The following is a 22380-nucleotide window of genomic DNA, read 5'->3' on the forward strand; positions in this document are numbered from 1 at the left end:
AAAGAATTAACAACTCCTAACAGGTATCACACAACGTGTTTTTAAACCCTAGAGATATCAGATGAGTAATACATGATTGCTGCACTTAAGGTGCTTATAGTCTGATAGAGGAGACAGAAATTGTATGTAGGTTTATTACAATAAAACATAACTAAAATGGTAAAAATATTTAAAAACCATGGTGGGGAACCATAGGTCTAGCTATAGATAATCCTTGCTCAGGGAAATGCTTCTTCCAAGTAATGCTCAGCCTATATATCTCTCCACTGTTCATTCTACAAAATCACTGAGAATCCTTGATGTTTAAGCCACTATGCTAGGTGTTATGAAACATACAAAAATGAATCAGAATCAGATCTTTCCCTTGAGGATCTAGAAACAAATAGAAAGTATGCCCATAAATCGAGTAATTGTAGTAAAAAAATGGACATGGATAGTTGCTCAAAAATAGCATGAATAGAGGCATGAGTTAATTTTATAGTAACTCAGAAAAGAGAGATTGCTTCCAACTGGAAAAGATTCTAAATATATCTGTCAAGGAAGTGAGAGTTGGGCATGTTTTTGAAGGATGAATAGGATTTTGAGGCAAAATGGGGTGAAAAGGACATTTTCTGTGGAAATAAGGGAGTAACCAATGATAAAATATAGGAAATTAATTCCTGTACTGATTATACAGATATGTGTTGATCTTTCGCCTTGCCCCATGCACTGCATGCTAGTCATTGTTCTTGAAAATGATTCCGGGAGGTTCCCTGAGGCCTAGGGTGGACGTGCCTTAGACGAGACTATTTTGTGTTTCTTCTATGAGTTTCCAGGATGCACTACCAGTGGAAGAATTGCCTCAAAATAAGTTGAGGAACAGCACTGTGGAACAGCAGCACTCAGTTTCATTAGAAAGTCCATGTAGAACCAGCTCATGAAAGATCTTGAACAGGATTGTGAAAAGAGATAATTTCATTCTGTAAGCACTCTGGAGCCCTTTGTAACCAATACTAACTGTCCTTATATTAAGACAGATTCAGAGTTTTCACAGATAGGCTTAAGGAATTAAGATATATTTTTTCTTGCTTTAAATTTTTTTTAATGTTTATTTATTTATTTATTTTGGGGGTGGGCGGGTAGTGGTAGAGACAGAGGGAGAGAGAGAATCCCAAGTAGGTTCCACTCTCAGCATGGAGCCGGGCACAGGGCTTGATCCCAGGACCATGAGATCATGACCTGAGCTGAAATCAAGAGCTGAATGCTTAACCAACTGAGCCACGCAGGTGCCCCTATTATTTTTCTACTTTTAACACAAAGAAGATAGGACTTATTAAATTATCTGAGAGACACGTTCTAAAACTCTGGTGCAATAGATGAGAGCCATAAGGCCTGTGCTTTTACTGACAAAGAAAATGGCAAAATGGCTAAGTTGTCATCGGTGGGGCCCAATGCATTTATTTAGTGAATCACAGGACATCTTCTCACTCAGAAAACACTTTAAAACCTCATATGTCTTGAACTTTTAATAGATGATAATCTCTAAAGAAGTCCTAGTGTAAAGAAAGCAAGTAGGGCAATTCACCTAAGGAAAACTACGTATATCCTTCCCAAGAACATGGGTGTATCAGCACAGCAGTGAGCACCAGTAGAAAACCTGGACTTATTTTCCTGTGACTCCAGAATATATGTTGGTGTCATACCTACTAAAATAAACACACCGTGGAAAGTTTGTTTCTGATTTAAGAAATTTCTCCTGTCTCCACATCCATCAAAATTTGGACCAAGTGGACCTTACTCTCATCAGTCAGCTGTTTCTGTTGTATTTATCACACAATGCTCACAAATCCTAGTTAACATAAACCTAGTCTGACATAAATTCAGAAGCATTATGAACATCTTAGGCCATAGTTCTCCCCTAAAACTGTATGGTTTCGAAGCCAGTATGTTCAATATGGCGCCTACATGTTCATTGCATAGGTAACTTTTAAAAATTTTTTTTCTCTATACACTGTACTGATAACTTTTATTTAGAGGCAAACATTGGCATATTTCACTTTTAATGACAGAAAACTTTTCCAAGGCACTTAATAAACTATTAACTTTTTAAAACCACCCATTCAGCCATAACCTTGAAAGCAAAAAAAGAGCATTATAAAAGGCCTCATTAAAATAATTTGTTTACTTTTTTTAATATTGTTTACTTCCAATGCAAATAATGAACACAAGCATTAATTAAATAATGCAATACATCTAATGCTCATTCACTGTAGTATGGCTTTAATAACAAAATGGACTTATTTATTGGAGTAAAATGGTGTGATTTAGCAAAAAGATGAAAATAGTTCCAATCAGAAAGCTATTCATGAATTATTGAGTATTCTGTGCAAAATGAATATGGAATTATTTTATCTTTGTGAAGTGAGCGTTGAGCCCTTATTCAGTCCCCTGCTCAAAAAGATCATAAACATTGGAGGGACAAACAATAGATCTACCAAACTTGGCCTAACGAATGCATTTTAAGTTTCTGTTTAATATTTTAATTCTCAGAATTACAGTGCTCTGGCAAAGATAGCATGGTTATTATTGGGGCAATTTGTAGTACAGCCACAGACTGCACTATCAAATGGCCTCATCATACCTTTAAAAATTAGAACAAAAATAATAGTCTGAAATCTGGAGGATGATGGGTGGAGATGGAGAGAAAGAAAGAAAAAGAAAGAAATTGAATTCTAGTGTTTTATTAGCATAAACATTATAAGGAAAAAAATGAAATCAAGTGATCGATATTACTATAAATGAAGCCATGTTCTCTGGTTATAATTCTCTCAAGATTTAGCCATTAACCACAATAAATTCTGTATCTTACATAATTTTTAATAACCACAAAAATCTATGAAATTGATAGGATGCTTTATAAATGGATAATAGCTTACTATCCAATAAACCTCACCTTAGGCTCTCTCAGAAAACTATTTTAATTATGAAGTTTGACTCTCTGTGGTTTATCATTTTGGTCAATGCAATACATCTGATTTAGAGTTTGCATTCCTCCAACATAAAATGGACTTGTAGTCCACAGTGCACTTTGAAATAAACTGAATATATGTATTTAGTCTTTCTTAACAATTCACTACTGAGTTGAAATGCTCTGGGAAGCAGTATACTATATCAGGTAGAATAAGTCAGACCACCTGGACTGGGAATCCCAGGTTCACATTTTATTTGTTACTATAATCCTTGGATATTTCAACTGTAGTATGAGGTTAACAAGAGTCCTTATCTCATACAGTTATTGTGAGATTATGTGAGAAAAGTGATACAACTTGCTGGGCACATAGCAATGATAAATATTAATTATATTTATTATTATTGTTGTTATTATTACTATGTGGAGGAATCGAGTATAGCAGTTAAGAGAAGAGTCTCCAGAACCTGATAGAATAGGATTCAGATGCCCTAATTGTCACTTAAAGGCAGTGTATTTACAATCCTCATCTTAATTTTTCTTAATATCAAGACTTCAGTTAGGGAAACACTTCCTGCTATCCAAATCCAATCTAAAATCTCTGCAGAACCTCATTTCTTACTCCTACCAAACAGGAAACAGTCTGAAACAGGTATTCTGGTCAGCTTTCTGCTACATGGTGCCTCCCTCATTTTCTGTTTTTGCCAACTCTTAGTGGCAGATGAGGGAAAGGTAGAGAGAATATGAGAAGGTCCCCATGCTTCTTAAAGCCGTAAGCCCAGAAGCGCCTCACATCAGTCTTGCTCACATCCCAGTGATGAGAGTGGGTAATGTGGCCACATGTTGGTGCAAAGGGGGCTGGAAATAAAACGGTGTTTCTGGCTCGTAAGCTGCTTCTCTGTGACAACTCAAGACTCCAGCACACATTCTGGTGTAGCACTATCCCTCTCTGCCACAAGGATCAATGATCTTAGCCCTTATTCTATAGGGAAGAAAGTCCAAATTAAGTGTCCAACCTTTATTTGGGAGGCGTGAATCCAGGGCATAGGCGGTGTGGCAAAAAAGGAAGCGAGGCAGGAAATGACGGGGAAGAGTAGAGGAGCTGTGTCACCCAATGGCTGCTACTCTCCCGTGAACCTCAAACAGACTCAAGAGAATCACTGGGCAGCTGTACCACTTGACTTAGAAAGAAGCTGCTGTTAGGTAGGCTCTCTGGAGAAAGCACGACACAGTCCGTGGGAGGAAAGATGGGAGCTAGGAGAAGGAATTTATCTGCTATGTTTCATTCCATTTCCTGCTTCCCCAAGTTCACCACCCAGAGTCTTCAATATCTGCATCACATGAACCCTGGCTGTACCCTTGGATGGCTTCTCAGAATGCCAGGTCCTATTCTGTATAAAGTGGCATTTTATCTAAATTTGGAAGTGGATGAGGAGCCAAAAGCCTGTCGCACTCTGGAAGCCAGGAGGGAGGGCCTCACATTCCAAGATGACTGGTCATCCTCAGGAAGTGGGACCAAATGGGTTCAAACATGGCTAGTCATACGTAGAGACAGCTAAGGTAGACTGACTGGATGAGGGTCTGGATAAGGACTCTGAGGGAGCATCTGAGGCACCACAAATGTGCCCCAGCTAGTCACCTTGCAGAAGCAAATAGTTTTTTATATAATGTAAATGTAACACAGTATCAGCATACAACAAAGGTAGACTAAACAGAGACTATTGTATTTACTCTGGCAAGATTTTGATTTAGAACTAAATGCAATATCTGTTCATTTCTTGAAAAAGAGAGAATACTCTCTCCTCAAAAAACAAACAAAACAAACACATAGCATTCTAGCGCCCAAAGTCACCAACAAAGGTTGCTTTTCTGAAAATCTGGTTTGATTTGGTCTTGTATATACTGAGAAATTTCACTGTAGAAACAATTTCAGTTATTATTAACATCATTTATATTCATATACATAAAACTCACATCTTACAATCAAAGTATTGTCTTCTATGTTGACAGCAGCCATACTTTAGACATTAATAAGATCAGGTATCCATTCAGCACTCTTTCCTAAATCATTTTGTCCAAATGAGAATTTATAAGTGAGTTTTATCCTCCTCCATGAATGATTTTCCAGAATCAAAACCAGTTATGTGATAAAACTTAATTCCTCTAAACAGATTTTGTGTTTCATGTTTCAAACTGATAAGGACAATCTGAGTCTATATTCTAGAATAGCAATTAATCCAAAATAAAAAATGGTAGCTAATAACCTATTTCATAAACTCTGAGCTTTGCCTTTTTTTTTTTTTTGTAACCTCATCTAGTAATAAGGATGGGATAATCAGAGGTCCAGTGATTTGTTGCTTACACACATGCCCAATCTTCCTCACGGAAAGTGCCATCAAGCAAAAGAGCATCTGGCCTTTGATATTTTCTTAATGTGCATTAAAAGGCCCCAAATTTCCCATAAAAAGTGGAAAATTTAATCCCAAAGGTTTAATCTAAGAGAGAAAGGGAGAATAACCTGTCAGCTCTTACTAGGGAATAGTAAAGTTGGGCTAAAAGAATAATAAAAATCAGAAGTGGACGAGACCCAGGATCAATTTTTAATGATTTCACATTGCCCCAACAAAGAGGCTTTTATATTTTATTGTCCAGAAGCAGTAACTTTTAAATAATTCTCTTTAAATATTTTAAAATCAGTCATTTATATTTTAAGTTTACCCCAGAAGAGATATGATAAGTACACTCTTAAATTTAAATCTAAATTTAGTTAATTTTTAAAAAGTATATTTTTATAATGATGTACAATATGATCCATTGGCATCATGTAGTTCATTAACAGACTTTTTCTTGTGTTTTATAGCTGTAGAATCAGAAATATGTTTTCTATTAAAGGATTCTTTAATTTCAGCCTTCTTGAATAAAATCTTGATTGTCTTCCAAGTAAATTCGACAACTTTTCTGAAAAACTTATTCTGATGTTTAACAATGTTTAAATACTGAAAATGTTTCCTGCTAATAAAGCTTAGGCCCTAGCATTGTTCTTCAAGCCTAGGTCTTTCTGCTTTAGCTTTGTAAAAATGGACTACTGGGCACGATCATTTTTATATAGTCCTCTATCAACCGATCTTAGTTTTGTCTTCTTGAAGCTGATATATTTATTTACTTAAATTTTACTCGAGTCACTTTAACTTCTGAATTGACCCCTAATTCTATCATTTGCTTTGATTGTGCCATAATGTCTTTTTCTATTAAAGACATGATATGAATGGGAGTGCTGTGCTTTGATTTTGTAAACTATTAGCTTATACTTTGTAAACTACCTCATTTTGTAATGCAGTATCCTGAGATATATTATTTATTTTTATTTATTAATGCTTTGAAATGTTCACCATAATTCTCAATTGGATAACAAAGAATGGTAACAAAGTATGTTTTAGAATAGGAGAAATAATGGGAGTGACAGACTGGGCTTACAGAGCTGAAGGGGGACCTCATGGAGATTATTTTGGAGTTACATCATCAAAATGAGCAGGAGTGGAACAAATGGCAGACAAGGAGAGTGGATTGAAGGGAGAGAAATGTGTTCCAGATGAAAGGGTTCAATACAATGTATAGAGTTATGAAAGCAGGGTGCATATTGGAACTGCCATGGATTTAGCATAGAAGAATGGGGGAATGCATAGAACTCAGAAGGATGGTTGGGAAATGATGAAAAGGAGCCTGTATATCCTACTGAGGGATTTGTACATTATCCTACAGATAATACGTTTCCCAGCAAAAAAACCCATAGTGAAATTTGTGTTTTAGAAAAGAAAAAAAATTAGTCAAAATGTAGAAAATGAAATGAAATGGTTTTGTCTGGTCCCAGAGGAAACACTGAGAGAATTCACATGAAAGAAAATAAGAGCTCAAATGAGGCTGTGGTCATGAGATGGCAGAAGAGGGAGCTAGTTCTGGAATTCAGGCTCTCTACTGTTTGGTTGTAAGTGGTAAAGGAAAGGGGAGAATTAAGAAAGTAGGGAAGGTGTAGTGGATAAAAGGATAATTAACCAAGACAAGCAGTAGAGAAAAGACAGCAAATCTGAGAAGACAATGATTTCACTGTCTGTGCTACATTCTAGTGGTAAGTCAGTTAGAAAATGCAGTTCTGGTACATAAGAGGGAGCTGGAGGCCAGAGGAAAAACTGAGGAGTCAACATGTCATAAGTGGTGGATCAGACCAGAGGCAAGACCAAAACCCACTGGAAGCATGTGAAGTATAGGCAATAATGAAGGCCTAGAACAGTAAACCAGATATTAGTGACACTTAAGAGGTGGGAAGAGGAAGAGAAGTCAGTGAAAGAAACAGAAGGAAGAATATAAAACGTGAAATAAAGATTTAGAGTGAAAATGTCTCCATAGCCAAGGGACAGAGGTTTTTAAGGAAAAGGAGCTGAATCTAACAGTACAGAGTTCAAATAGAATGTTGATGAGAGAGAAGGCATCAGATTGTTTTTGTTGACCTGCATGGTTAAAATGTTTTAGATTAGTTAAGGAAAGGAGTAGAAGACTTCAGTGGGTTGAGAAGAGAATGGAACGTGAGCAAGCAGAGAATGTGACTGTAGAAAGCTCAAGAATCCTGGCAACAATGGAAAGGAAATAGGTGGGATTGAGAATTAGCAAGGTTGTGGGCTTGATGCTTATATATGTTTATATGTATTTTTAGACAGAAGTGATTTGTGTGTGGCTATGGGTAAAGATAAATATACTTGAGAGAGGGAGATAAATGTAGAAGGGAGACGACTCAGAAAATGAGGAACAGCATTGGATGAAATTAGGAACCAGAGAGGAAAAGCCCTGGGCTGAAGAATGAGCATCTCTTCCTCTAAGGCAGAAAGGGACATGCTTTGTGAGTGGATCATGCACTGTCTGGAAATGACAGGCCAAGAGATTTTGATGCTCATAGATACCACTGTCATGACAGGCATGGGAATTCATGAGACAGGTGGACCAGAATCACAGGCTCAGATCCAGATTTCCAGGAGCCAGAACAGAATATGGGAACTGATAACACTGACAAGGAAGAGATAGGAAATGTTACTTCTTATTTTTGGATCTAGAAACAGTGTCATGTGACCTAGTAGGGGGAAAGGCTAGGTATGGAAGGGAGGTAATGTACTGTGTTGTGATCAAGAACTTGGGACTTGGAGGACAGAGGACAGTGAATTCCTATCTCCTCTCAGGCACTTATTAAGTGTGTGAACTTATGTAAGGCACTTAACCACTTCCTGCTTGAGTTTTTTCACATGTAAATAGAAGGCAATGGTAATAACTGCACAAGACTATTGTAAGAATAAATGAGAAACTGATACAAAGCTTTCAGAGGGTACAATATACAGGAATTAAAGTTTATGTTTGTGTGTTTGTTCATTTTGATTACACAGACTAAGAAAGTGGGAAGAATTGTGAATGTTCTAGCTCAAGGGCTGTACGATCTCTGAGAATTAGGAGAATGCCACTTGATGGACCACTGGAAAGGGGTGAAGCTTTGGGAGAGTGGTGTGAGGTAGAATAGAAAGTGACCAGGAGCACATAAAAAGTTCGCTAAGTGTTGATGACATTGGTCTTGGCAATGATTTCATGGTTATGTTAAGTGTCCTTATATGTATATGTATAAGTGTACATATATATGTGTCTGTGCGCGCGTGTGTGTGTGTGTGTGTGTGTGTGTGTATATATATATATATATATATATATATATATATATATATATATATATTTGCTAAGTGGAGTTAAAAGCCCAGCTGTAGAAAGTGGCCATTATTTGTAATATTAGTACATTGAGTAGTCAAAAGTTATTTCTCCAGAATTAGATTAGAGGATATGAGGAAATTGCTAGAAGGAAAAGTGGATGAGAGAGTGGAGTGTGGGAGTGGATCATTGCATGGGGGAGAGCAAGACAGCAAGAGATGGGGGGGTGGACACAAAAGTGACTGCTGAGTTGGGAACATAGGCCTGTTTGTGAGAGGAAGGGAAACCAGGAAGAGCTGGAAGGATGCACAAAATGTCTGCTTATTCCAGTCATGTCAAAAACAGACATAACAGGGTGGGAGTAATGAAAACCCAGAACGTGGGGTTTGTTAGATGAAAAGCAGAATGAAGACTGCTGAAATGGAGAGGAGTTAAAGCAGTGGGCTCGTGAAGAATGCAAGAGATGGGGTGGGTAAGGGCAAGGTGAAGGCCAGGGTCCTGGGAGGTGACTAAATGATCGGGAGAGTTTGGATTGAGATAAAGCCAAGCCAGTGTCCAAGCCGTGGGATTTAGTGTATGATGCTGATGAGGACAGGTAGAGGTGGCAGACCTGCCTGGCGAGAACTCTGGGAAAGCTTAGAATGCTTTTTCCCCATAGAGAGAAAGTCTACAGAAAATTATGTAGAGTCTAAGGCTGGCATGGGATTCTTAAAGGAGGATTCAATATCTTCTTTATCTCTGGAGTCCCAGAGTCCAACACAGTGGCTATCACATTGACATACAATAAGCATGCAGTTATTGTCTATCGTAGGATTCTGTGAAATACTGGGTTCAATCTACATGAGTCCATTAAGCTGTTTTCACTTTTCCAGATCCAAGCAAAGACTCCTTAACTATTAAACCAAATATAAATCTTAATTGTTATAACATGGGGAATTTTTAGATGCCCAAACCTTCCTTCCAAAGCACAAAAGCTAGTTGCATTCTTGTGTTTTCCTTTCATTTATGAATTCAGCAAATATTCATTGAACAACAATTCTGTGCCAGGCACTGTTCCATACATCGGGAAAAATAGTGGAAGAAAAGGCAAACCAGGCCCCAGCTCAAGGAGCTTAATTTTAGTGGAAGAAAAACAGACAGCATATAAAAATATAAATGTTAATTTCAGTTAGGAAGAAGGCTGTGTTGAAAATTAAAACAAGTAGTGAGATAGAGAATAAGCTAGAACACAGCTCTCTTTTATGTAAGACAGTCAGAGAAGGCCTCTGACAAGGTGACATTTATCTGGGACCTGATGGATAAGAAGGAGTCAGCCATGTGAAGATTGGGAGGTATTCCAGGTAAACAGGTGGTGTAAAGGCCCAATGGGAAGATCAAGTTTAACAGAGAAGGACAGAAACAAGATCAATTATGTCCACACTAGAATCTAATAAGAATGTCATATCTTTTCCCAAAAAGTTACATGTTTTAACATGAATGTGATCACAGTGTAATTTCAATTTTCAAGGACTACATAGTGGTTAGGAGCAGACTCTGGAGTGACGCTGTCCTCATTTAATCCTGCTCTTCCTTTTCTACCTGTGTTACCTTGGAAAAGTATACCTCAATATTCTAGTATATTATTACCTGTAACATGGTGATAATAATGGTACCTACCTCATACAGTTGTTATAAGAATTAAGTGAATTGATAGTTGTAAAACATTGGGACCTAAAAAATGCTTTTTCCTTAAAATAATTCCATCTTTTTTCTGTGACTATATTATATGAGAAAGATAATCTCTTTTGTTACATATTCTTAAAGGCTATTTCTGTTGATTCTGAGTATCCCATAATCATTCTAAGTATCTCATACTCAACTGAGTATCTGATACTCAATTCTGAGTATCCTTGTAGAAGAAGCCGGTTGTTTTAATTTTTCTACATCATAAATCACATGACAATGAACATTGTTATCATGCCACGATAGTGATCACCTGGGTGGCAGATTATGGGTGAACCTGTAAAATTCTTTCACTGACTGAAGCATCTATCTGTAAGAGGCATCCACATCTGGATTGGCTTCTCATGAGATTACTACCAAGTAACAGAGAAAAGTTATGCTATCAATTGCTGCCTTGCAGCTGAATTTATCCTGAAAATCATGCTTGGCTTGTACAGTATTTCCCCTTCAAAAGTTTTATAGAGTTGCCAAGAAAAAAAATCTCACGATTTACTATGAACACCCCTGCTCCCATATTACTGGCTCTTCTGAAAAATAGTCTATATCTATTAAACTGATAGAAGTGGACGCACTGGCTATGAGGCAACAATTGTGAACAGATCTCTTGTAGCATCTTTGCCATTCTTCCATAATTTCATGTTTTAAAGTAAAGTTCGTACTGTTAAAATATTCTCTAAAAATATTATAAGCCTTCTATACTAAACTTTTAAACTATTCTATGGAAAATTGTTTGAGAAAAGTACTGAGTTTATAGAGAAAACTAGAGTAACTCAGAGCATCTGAATATAGTTGGGGTCTTTGAAATGTGGCATTACTTTCTTTAAAAATAATAAAGAAATTTTCCAAACAAGTAAGCTTTTGTTTAATATATTGAATTCTGCAAATTTAAAGTTAATAATAAATATGATACACTTAATTCAAATTAAAATATGCAGAGACAAATGTAGACGATATCCCTGTTAATTGATTGTTATCAATTACTGAAGCTTTTAGGTAACCTCCACATTGTATTATGCAAAAGGAAGCATATGCTATGATCTATTTGGTCTAAATTAAGTTTATTAAATACAAATATCCATCTACTAACATGTATAGTCTTAAAAGTCTGAAGAATGAGCCTTTAAAAGGCACACAGTTGGCACCTACTAAATATTTATTAATTTGGGTTTTTTTCATCTTTATGGAGATATATAAATGACAACATTATGTAAGTTTAAGGTGTACTTACTGAGTGATGGCTTGATATATGTATATATTATGAAATGATTACCACATTGAGGTTAGTTTACACATCTGTTATGTCACATAGTTAGCTCTGTGTGTGTGTGTGTGCATGGAGAACATTTAAAATCTACTCTCTTAACAACTGTCAATTATACAGTACAATGTTAACTTATCATAGTATGCAATTGAGAACTTACTCATCTTATAATTAAAAGTTTGTACCTTTAACCAACCATTTCCCCATTTCCTCAGCCCCTGGTAACCACTCTCTGTTTCTAGGAGTTTTACTTTTTTAGATTCTACATATAAGTGAGATCATGTAGTATCTGTCTTCTTCTCTCTGACTTACTTCACTTAGCTTAACACCCTTATGGTTCATCCATGTTGTCACATAGAGCAATATTTCCTTCCTTATTATGGCTGAATAGTTTTTCTATTGTGGATCGATATTTATATCTGTATCTATATCTGCGTCCACATGTCATTTTCTTCATCCATTCATCTGTCAACAGACTCTTAGGTTGTTGCCATGTCTTGGCTGTTGCAAATAATGCGGCAATGATCATGACTGGGTAGATGTCTCTTTGAAACTTAAAAAAAAAGAAAGGCTTTATATTGTAAATATGTATAGCTGCTAACTCAATAAACTTTTATTTTTCCTGACATGCATCACCAATGATGTATGCTTTTTATTCTTATGTCAATTTTGTTTATAGAAAACTGGGCACAAACCAGAAAGTGTGGATTTGTGTGGAGCACATATTGAATGGGCCAAGGAAAAATCAAGCAGAAAGAATGTCTTTCAGGTAAGAATGTTGCATTTATTAAATTTATTCCTATTCCTTCTAAATCTGAGCTCTCGACACGATACTTCCTTGTTGTGATGTTTTTATGTGCATGAACTAGTTGTTTGAAGGTCATTATGAAAAACTGATTTCTCTTCCTTCTTGAATTTTAGTTTTGGTGCTTTTCCCTGGTTACTGGTTGCTCTCTAAACAGAAAATATATAGTATGTGTTGATTAATTCTACACCCAAAGTCATTGACTATTGCATTGTATTTGATAGTTGTTTGGGGTTCGAGCCTAGAGTGTTTGACTTAAATAGATATAGAACTTTCAGACATACACAAAATAACATTCACTAATTATGATAAACTTTTTGCATTCGTTTCCATTCCTGCTTATAGTTATAAATTACATTTACCAGTGTAATTTAGAGGGATGGAAAGAGTTGAATAACTATAGAAATTGGATATTTTTGTATTACATAATTTAATTTTTTGGGAAAAAATAACTATGATTAATAATTTCAATCATGTTCCTTTGAATGAAAAGAACCTGATGAGATTCTTGAAAGAAAGGAAATGAGAAAACTTAATATTTCATATATGATGTTACTAAAATCCCTTTGGCAATTAATAACTTTAAATTATGGAGGTTGATCTTTTTCTATATTTATATGAGATTTAACTTTTATATTTCCAAAGTAACCAATAATTTTCTAGGTATATTTAGAATTTATATCATTTAGTAGACAAGGAACTTGATTATTATAATTACTATATTAAATGTCTTCTAAGGCCATTTTGGCTCTTGAAGAAAGGTCGGTTCTGTTTTTAAATGTATCACTGAAGTTAATATAGTGGGTCATATACAAGTGTAGATAGGTGACATATGCTAGCTGAACTCTCAGGGGAGAGAGAAACTGATCTCTGATTCTGCATTTCCTGGATGCTAATCCGGGTCTATCGAATAAACTGGACCCATGTTAACATTTCTAGAATAAATTATTTTGCATTCTACTTTTAGTCTATTCAGGCATTCATTTTTCATATGCTAGAGATTATTTCTTTTTACCAAAAGAGAGAAAGAAGAAACACAGAAAGAAAACTAAACCTACTTGCCTAGAAATCAGAGGACTAAAGCCAAAAGTGATTAAAGTGTGGATTTACAGAATCAAGGAAGAAAAATAAATTTTGGTTTGAAGTGAGGAATTGTAAATCAGTGATATAGTCTGTCTCCCAAATTTCTTACTCTTTTTGTTATTATGCGATAAATAAAAAATTAGAGGTTATATTTCTAGCTTCTATGATAATCTAAATGATCAGTATGAGTAGTTCTGAACCAGGTTGGGTGAGTTAAGTGGTGTAGTTTTATTATGTATTATGAGCTTAGCATCCTAGTCTCCATGTCATATACTAAAGACATTAAAATTTGACATTGGCATAATTCTTGGACAATAAAAATTCTTGGAGTTGGTCTAAGGTAGCCTTTTAACTTCCTTCTGTTAATCTTCTGAGAAGTTAAGTAAGATCACAAGAGAGGAGAGTCAGGCATGTACAATGTATATAAGACTGCCAATATAGAAGAAAAATATTTATGCATAATTTTACATAGCTTTGCACATAATATACATAGATATATATTTAAACCACTGTATTGATGATATGTATGATGATGTGTATTAATGACATGATATCAACCTTTCCTGAATATGACTGACTGCCTGCTGATAGAATTTGTCCTTGTTTTTCATATTTCTGAATGTAGGTACTTCCAGAGATATTTAAAAAAATTCTCACTTTTGGTAGCTTTTTGGTGAAAATATTGCCAGCTACTTTTGTTTGTAAGGTACCTGAGCAGTTTATGGGGCTCCAGGGCTCCTTTTTCCAGCTTACCTCTTTTTGTCTTGTATCCTTGTAGTTTAGAGAAACAAGAAAGAGTTGATTATAAAGATGCTGTGAATAACAAAGCTAAAGAAAGATTCCAGTTTCATTTCTTGCTTCATTCTTTTTCGGGTGAATCATGTGGTTTTCTTATCATGCTGATATCTTTTCATCACCCAAACACATGAGTTTAGGAAAATTTACTAATACATATCCATAGATACAGACTATGAGGGCAAACCCTTTGAGAGGAACAATATAAATAGGTTTTATAGTTCTGTTGATGAAAAAGCATAGGGAAGGATTTGCCAGAGAGCTAAATCTAGATGACTAGCATCAATATTTGATTAGATACATTAGCTGGTCTAACTCTCAAATGATCAGAATAAACATGATTATATCTCAAAAACATGGTATTAAGGCATTGTTGGGTGTTTGAGTGTGTGTGTACAAGGGTTTCATTACCTACAGAATAATGAAGTGTTTCTTCCTGACTAAAGCAGACCATCACAGCTTCGGCTGATGTGCTACATCAGAAATAGCTTTAGAATTCCAAGTTTGAATTAAGCTTGGTGTTCAATCTCAGTGTATGAATTATAGATTACAGATAGCAAATGACTATTGAGATTTTTGGTTCAAGAAAAATCAAAGAAGAGCAAAATTAGAAATAATTTAAAATTTGAAAACTGTCTTTAAAAAGTTGATGGATTAGCAATTATATGCCACATAATTACACCGTCTGTAGAGAAGTTGAACTTAACATGAATAGGAAAACAAATAAAAAAAATTATGTGCCTGAAAGACTCAAAAGCACACATGTGTGATGCAAAAAAAAAAAAAAAAAAAAAAAAAAGGATTTAATTCGTCTCCTTCGTTTGTATATGCCCTTTGGACATTTAAGTTGTTCATTTTCTTTTTGTATTATAAACCAAATTTCCTTCATAGCCAAAGTCTTATTAAACTAGATTCAGTCTTATGTGATTGGTACATGGTGATATAACAATGACAATATTAATTATGTACGAAGGTTTGGTGTCCAAGAACTCTCAGTAAATCTGAATGATGCTCACTGACTGAGTTCAAGAACATCTGCCTATTTTATGATAGAATAGTCTTTGGCCTAATTGGTACTTCTTAGTGGTAATGACATATTTAAAAAAATCATTAGCAGCTTCTATATTGAAGTACATATAGATAAGTCATTGTGTGTGTTTCAAATGTATAAATGTGATATCATGTATGTGTGTCTCTGTATGTACCCGCGTCCTCTAGCTCAGCCTTAGGAAATAGAATGACCATTTCTGTACATGTGCACACAAACACACAAAGTCACGTTGTACTTATAAAAGGTCATACAAATTCTAAGTCATATTAGTAAATGTTCATTGCTGCTAACTTTTGTTTAATTCTGCATTTAACATAATTTTCAAGGACCATCACAAGTTTGGTAGAGCTTGAGAAAACATTTAGCAACTGAGTGATTTGTAATGAACTGTGGTCAAAGTTTTCTTAGTTAACTAAAGAGCAGCACTGGGTCTTATCAGGGAAAGAGTGAATAAAAAGATTTATGTTCAAATCGCATGTTTTAAACATTCCTGCTAAGTGCTAGTTTGCTCTTTGGTGTTTAGCCTGAAATTTAAAGCACTAAGGATTAAAAGGATTACAACATAATCTTAAATAATCCTAAATGTCATTTACAGAGAGATAGTTGTAATAACTAAATAAAACCATGTTAAAAGATGGCAATGTTGTCAGGCAGCATCCCTAACACACGCAGTGCTCTGTCACCTTCTTCTCTCTCCTCACCGATAATACCCTGCGTGTACAAAGCATTTCAATGAAAGTTCAACTGAGTAAATGGCTGCAAGGTAACTTAAAACAATAAGTAATTTTTTAAGCCATTAATATCTTCTTGCTTCAAAGTTCAAGGTGAAGAAAATTTTTCACTTAGATTTCCTTCCTTCCTTTGACTATCTGGCTGTCTCTGACTGGAATATTTTTGAAAGTCAAGGGAAGGAATTCATGGCACGGCTATCAAATAGGTAGATGTGCTATCTCTAAAACTTTGACCACTTCCAAGAGCTACCCCCTTATTAAATATATGATGGTCCCAAGCACTGTAATTAATTCCAGGCCGTTTAGATTAACACATACATATTCTTTGCTCTTATCATGTAAATTAGGTTTGTCTCCTCATAGAAAATACAAAGAAAGAGCACACTGCTTTATATTTATTAAACCAGAGGACTGGACTCCTTTTCACCCTTTCAATGGTTATTGCTAAGGCTAGATTCACATTCTTTTAGTTATTAAAAAAGAATTCATTGTCAAAAAAAATTTAAGAAATAGTGTCCACAATACAGGCTCTGTACTCCAAGATGATTTCCAGAGTGTAGACTCTTTTTTCTTCTGTAAATAGGGGCAAAGAATAAGAAAGATACTCTCTGTTTCCTTGGTCCTTTTCATGACAACATACATGACAGTAGATGATTATTTATTTAAAATAATGAAATCATTTATCCTCTAAACGTTTACTGTTTTTCACAGCCAGACAGTGACTAGGCCTTAGTTTTTCTGAGTTTCTTTTAAAATAAAATCTCTGAGTTTCTTTTAAAATAAAATCTCTTTTATAGATTACATGCTTTAAATAAGATAATTCTACTATTAATGAATTATGCCTGATTAGAACTATATCAATTGCCTGCTTGAAGGGCAGAAAAAAAAATTCAGTGACTCAACAAGATGAAAGTCTGTTTTCTTTCTCCAGCACCAATTTAGAACCTCAACAAAAATCATGGCTGAATTTCCTGGATTTGAGATTCTTTTTTAAATATGTAAATATATCTCAGGGGAACAGGTTCTGTCCCTAAAAAGTAAAGTAAATCTCAGAATAGATTTATCATTACTCGTATTACCTTTTCTGACTTTGGTCGGGGTCTTCTGGCTATAATGTATATTAAACATATTCATGTAATATTTTCCATGGATATGCTTTACATTTAAACATAATTTGATTGCTCTTCCTGATCTGAATATGTCTTAGCTTAAAATGTTTAAGTACTACTTAAGTTTATTAATGCGAAGATAATTTAATAACATCTTGGAAAATGTCATTTTAAGCCAAAAGAAAAACTACTGGTATTTTGCTTTTATCCATTTCCTTCTGTTAAAAGTGGTGGTTTAAAATAAATCTGAGCTTTTACCAGTTTTCTCTTTCATTTTTCAATGCTTGTAGTTAGACTAAATGCAAAAGGATGATTCTTCTACATTCATATATGCATTAGATTTCGAGTAAAGCTGGTTTCACTTTAGAGAATTACTCACAGTATCTTAAAAGGCATGGCATTAAAAATAAACCAGAGTAACAGCAGCATTAATGTCTAATACAGTTGTTTTTTTTGCTTTCTAGCTTGTCCCAATCATTTTATCTACCTATTAGATATTCATCCATCATTCAGAAGGTGCAGCAGAGAGAGCATGAGAGTCTGGGGACATGTGTTCCAGTTTGGGCTATGTCAGTTGTAACTTTATGTAAAACCCAGGGCAGGATCCCTCCTCCAACTTATAGTTTTTTACACCAAGGCAATAAGAGATAACAGTCCTTTCCTCACCTGCCTCCCATCTGTGTAGATGTTAAAATGAGGCAGTCTGGCGAGTGCCTGGGTGGCCCAGTCAGTTAAGCATCTGACTTCAGCTCAGGTCATGATCTTGTGGTTTTTGTGGGTTCAAGCCCCGTGTTGGGCTCTGTGCTGACAGCTCAGAGCCTGGAACCTGCTTAGATTCTGTGTCTCCCTCTCTCTTTGCCCCTACCCTTTTCTTTCTCTCTCTCTCTCTTTCTCAAAAGTAAACATTAAAAAAATGAAACAATCTGTATTTGAAGGTGATTACAAAAGACCAATTTTAATGTAAATACAGCCAGGTATTATTCATCTGTTAACCATGTCGTCTCACAAAGCTTTGAGGGAAATTCCAGATGTGGATTTTGGAAGAATCTGGGTAGGAGAGACCAATATCTGTAAAATACAATTCAAGATTTGTGTTCCTCTTCTATTCTCTGTACTGCCTTGTGAACTTAACCAAAAGACTAAGATTTAATTCCTTGGGTAAAAATCTTTTTATTTATTTTGTAGCTAAGGATATGTGTCCTCAAACCTTATGGAAATAATTTTGAATATTCTATTCTTATAAATAGTGTAATTAATGTAATATCCAACCAACATTAGTTAATTAATTAATGTCTTATCCCAGTAAATACTTTAAGAAAAGCATTTTGCCTTGAAAGGCTCTACCAAGCCATTGGCAGCAACTTGGAAAGGGGACCTGGGGTCCAGTAACTGTGCCTAAAAATGAAAGAGAGGCAATGGTAACTCCCTTTATTCCCCTATTGAGATATCAGGACCATACTTATTTTCTTATTCAAGGGAAAGAGATGTGATTATTTTACTGATTTTGCCTTTATTTTTGCCAGTGGGATTGCACAGAAGAATTTTGATGAATGGAGTGATATAATTTTATAATTGAGGCTTTGATTTAGGAATATTAATGTCAGGGGTGTATGAGATTTACAACAAAGGAAAGAGCCTGGGGGCAGGAAATAAAATTGAATCTTAAGAATATAAGGTGAGACTTAAGAATGTTTTGTGAGCCTGACTAATAAAAGGAGAAACAGAAACTGGTTGATGTGTGGAAAATACACCCATCAGTAAAGAACATGCCTCTTAGTTCAGGCCATGTGACTTGGGGACCGCTGTCCTTTTGAAGGTTCAATTCTTGAGGACTAAAGCTCTTGTAAAATAAAGTCTCAAGTATAGAATTAAGATACTGATAAACTGAATGTATTATTAGAGGAAACTATACCAAGTGTATGTTGTCTGATGACTCCATGAAGCTTAGTGGCCTATGGGGGAATGTGCTCCTTTTCACAGCTTCTTTTTTCTACTCACTACTAAAGGACATAATGTGATCTTGTTGTAGTCATTTTTTTTTGAACTACAATCAGAGCAGAATGCAACAGGATGACAGTAAAGATTCACAACAACCATATCAGTAGACGTTAGTACCAAATTAGCCAAGGGAACCAAGATTTTAAGATTCCAAAATAAAATAAATCAAAATTTAAAGAAAAAAATGAAAATGTCAACTTGGTTTCCTGTGCTTCTGACATTTTAGTGGAAGGATGGATGCATGTGGCCTAATGAGCTTAGATCACTGGTTAGCTCCCTTCACATTGTCTTCTGGAGCTTCTGGCTCTGTTTGCTCAAAGATAAGAGCTGTGCATTTGGAATAAATTCTGGATTTTAATTGGACACCAGTCTAACTTCAACATGCTATTCTTCATTTAGTGATATGATGTAAGTCCCCTCTTTTCATGGAACATACTCTGCTCCTTGAAGTTTTGATAGGATCAGTGTGATGGTCACTATGCCATGCATAGGTTGACAGTGCAGTTCCCTATGTTCACAGAACCAAAGTGAGGCTAACTGAGCTACATAGGATTGAACCTCGGACTTCAAACCATACGTATGAGCCTCAGCAAAAGCAGGCACAGCCAGGGACTTCATGAGATCGAAATAGATTGACCAAGTGTTATGGTTTTTCTATTTGTGACTTTCATCTTGTAGAGTCCAGAAGATATTACATGGATACTGTCAAGATAGCATTCAAACCACTGGATCTCTTTTTCATGTATGTTTCAAAACTCTGATATTTTTAAGAGGAAGCAGCCATGTTTATTTCATGCTGAGTATGATTTTTTTTTAATAGCAAACAGGCTTCTTCCAGAAAAAGGAACGATTTAATCCCTAAAGCTGGTACATAATAGATGGGGCCAGTAAATGGTATCACATTTTACAGCTTGTCCATAAGGATGACACAGGGTAAAATAAAATTGAGTGCTTTTGGATAGCGTAGGATCACTGGCAGATAAATAGCCAATGCCATTCAGTTTTTAGAAACATAAGGTAATGAGGCTGGATCTGAAGGCAAGAGAAAAAATGTATATATTCACAGTGTTTATATGCACAAGCCACTGAGCAGGAGAAAAATCTGGGCAGTGGTGAGCAGACCTCTCAAACCTCAGAGCAGTGTTTAAGGGAGTATAAGAAAATAACAAAGCAAGCATCCATAAACAAAGGTTTGAAATGAACACAAGGGGGGAAAAAAAGCAAAAAAACTAAGTCTAAGATGAAAGGAAAATGCCAGCACTCACACAGAATTGGAGAGGCCACTTGTAGAATCTATGCATAGAATCTCTCAATATATGAGTTAAATGTGTTACTAAAAATTTGGTGGAAAATAAATATTCAAAAGCAAAAACATAAAGCACTGCAGAAGAGTGAAAGATTCTTGGTATTTGAAGGAGAGAGGAGGCTGCTCTAAATTTTATCTTAACAAAACAGGATGTTGAGAGATGACCTAAGTGAAAGAATGAAATAAGATGCCTGATGTTGGGGAGAAATCAGGAAGGGAGCTGTTTGAACTGTTTGCAGATAACAGATCAGATAATGACCAAGAAAGGAACATTCACATTGAGGGTTTAGATGATTTCTGTTTTAGAAGAGCACTATTAGATTCTTGGCTTTAGTCCCACCAATTTGCCTAACATTTTATTTCCAGCACTGGGGAAATTCTACCAGTCTGACTTCCTTGGTGAACATGTGCAAACCCAAAACTTAAGTGGCAAAATTAACAAATTGCTGCCAACTGCTGCAAAAGGGAAAGAAATGTTGATATGCTTGTGGAGGGGTGTGGGGGGGGGGTTGTTGCCCTGGACCTTGATAGTTTTTGTGTTTCTTTTTTTCACTTGAATTTAAGCAATGCTTCATTTTTAAAAATTCAAACACCCATGATCAAGTAGAAGACAAGCTTCTCATATTTGAGATCTGTGGTAGATTTGAAATCAGTTCGTAGAAAGGGAGGTTATGAACACACTCCTTTGATGAGTAGGATGTACCAATGAGGGTGGCAGGAAATTATGTGAAACCCTTCTCTTTTGACAGCTACACTGGAACATTTACAACCACAGATGTTATTTGTCCATCAGAAAGGAAAATATTTGTTTCAAGCCACAGGCATTTTCTACCACAATATCAAAATGAAATTCAACAGCGCTTTAATGTTTCATGAGTAAGAAAATAAATATTTTGGGGGGCCCAAATACTAGAAAGCAAATAGTCCCCAGAAAATATAACCAGTGACATAAAAAAATGGCTGACTTCATTATGAACAAATCTGTCCTTTCACTAAAGTAAGGATTGTTCTATTATTAACATAGGAAATCTTAGATGGACTGTGCATAATGCTGCATTATTCATAAAAGCATTGCTGCCATCTGGTGGCTAGTTGGCGTTTCAGCACTGACTTCGCTGGTTTGATTTTGGCTGGGTGCTTTGGCAAGGTATTCAAAGGAGGGCTTTCTTTATGTGGTAAAATATAAACATGAAATCCCCTGGCCCTAAAAATCATTCATCTGACGGCAGTCCTTGTTCTCTGTCCTGTCATAGAATGAAGGATTCAGGGGGAGGTAATCTTTTGTCCTGAACAAGCATATTAGTATATGGCTTATTTAAGGAATTTACTCTTGGCTATTACTGACTGATTAATTTCATAGATACTCATTTCTGTTAGCAAATAAATATATAGTCAAATATTAGAAAGATTTATTAAATCTAAAGATACACTGTATTTATGAAATAAGAATATACCTGAGATACTATAAATCCCTTATCAGGATCCCAGCATGAATTTTTTTTGTTACCATTCACTGAGTTTGATTTTGGAAATAACACAATTTACAATTTCAAAAGAGAAAAATGTATAAGACTTCATAAAACTCAAGCTTTCTTCCCAGTCATTCAATTGTTATATTAAAGAAGTCTGCATAATTGTTAATGACTTAAGAAACTTATGAATTCCTCTTTCTTCATTGATTTACAAATTAAATGACAAATATTATTCAGCTAAAGTGCATATTTTATTTAAAATAAAAGAGTTAAAATGTAATTTAAGAAATTTTGATGGTTCTCAAGCATCAGTGCATTAACACATTTTTAATCAGAAGCAATAAGTTTATCTTTGCAATTTTAGTATATA

At 35.4% G+C, this 22380-nt stretch overlaps 1 protein-coding gene across 2 annotated transcripts in view; it reads left to right on the forward strand.

Moving 5' to 3' along the window:
* Positions 1 to 22380, forward strand: part of ARHGAP15 (Rho GTPase activating protein 15) — a 611397-nt gene that overhangs the window by 105680 nt on the left and 483337 nt on the right. For both annotated transcript variants that reach the window (XM_042994393.1, XM_007086400.3), the window contains one exon: positions 12340 to 12429. In XM_042994393.1, coding sequence (XP_042850327.1) covers positions 12340 to 12429 — 90 coding nt within the window. The remainder of the gene's footprint in view (positions 1 to 12339; positions 12430 to 22380) is intronic.

The sequence above is a fragment of the Panthera tigris genome, chromosome C1 (genome assembly GCF_018350195.1).
Source record: "Panthera tigris isolate Pti1 chromosome C1, P.tigris_Pti1_mat1.1, whole genome shotgun sequence".
Taxonomy (NCBI): Eukaryota; Metazoa; Chordata; class Mammalia; order Carnivora; family Felidae; genus Panthera; species Panthera tigris.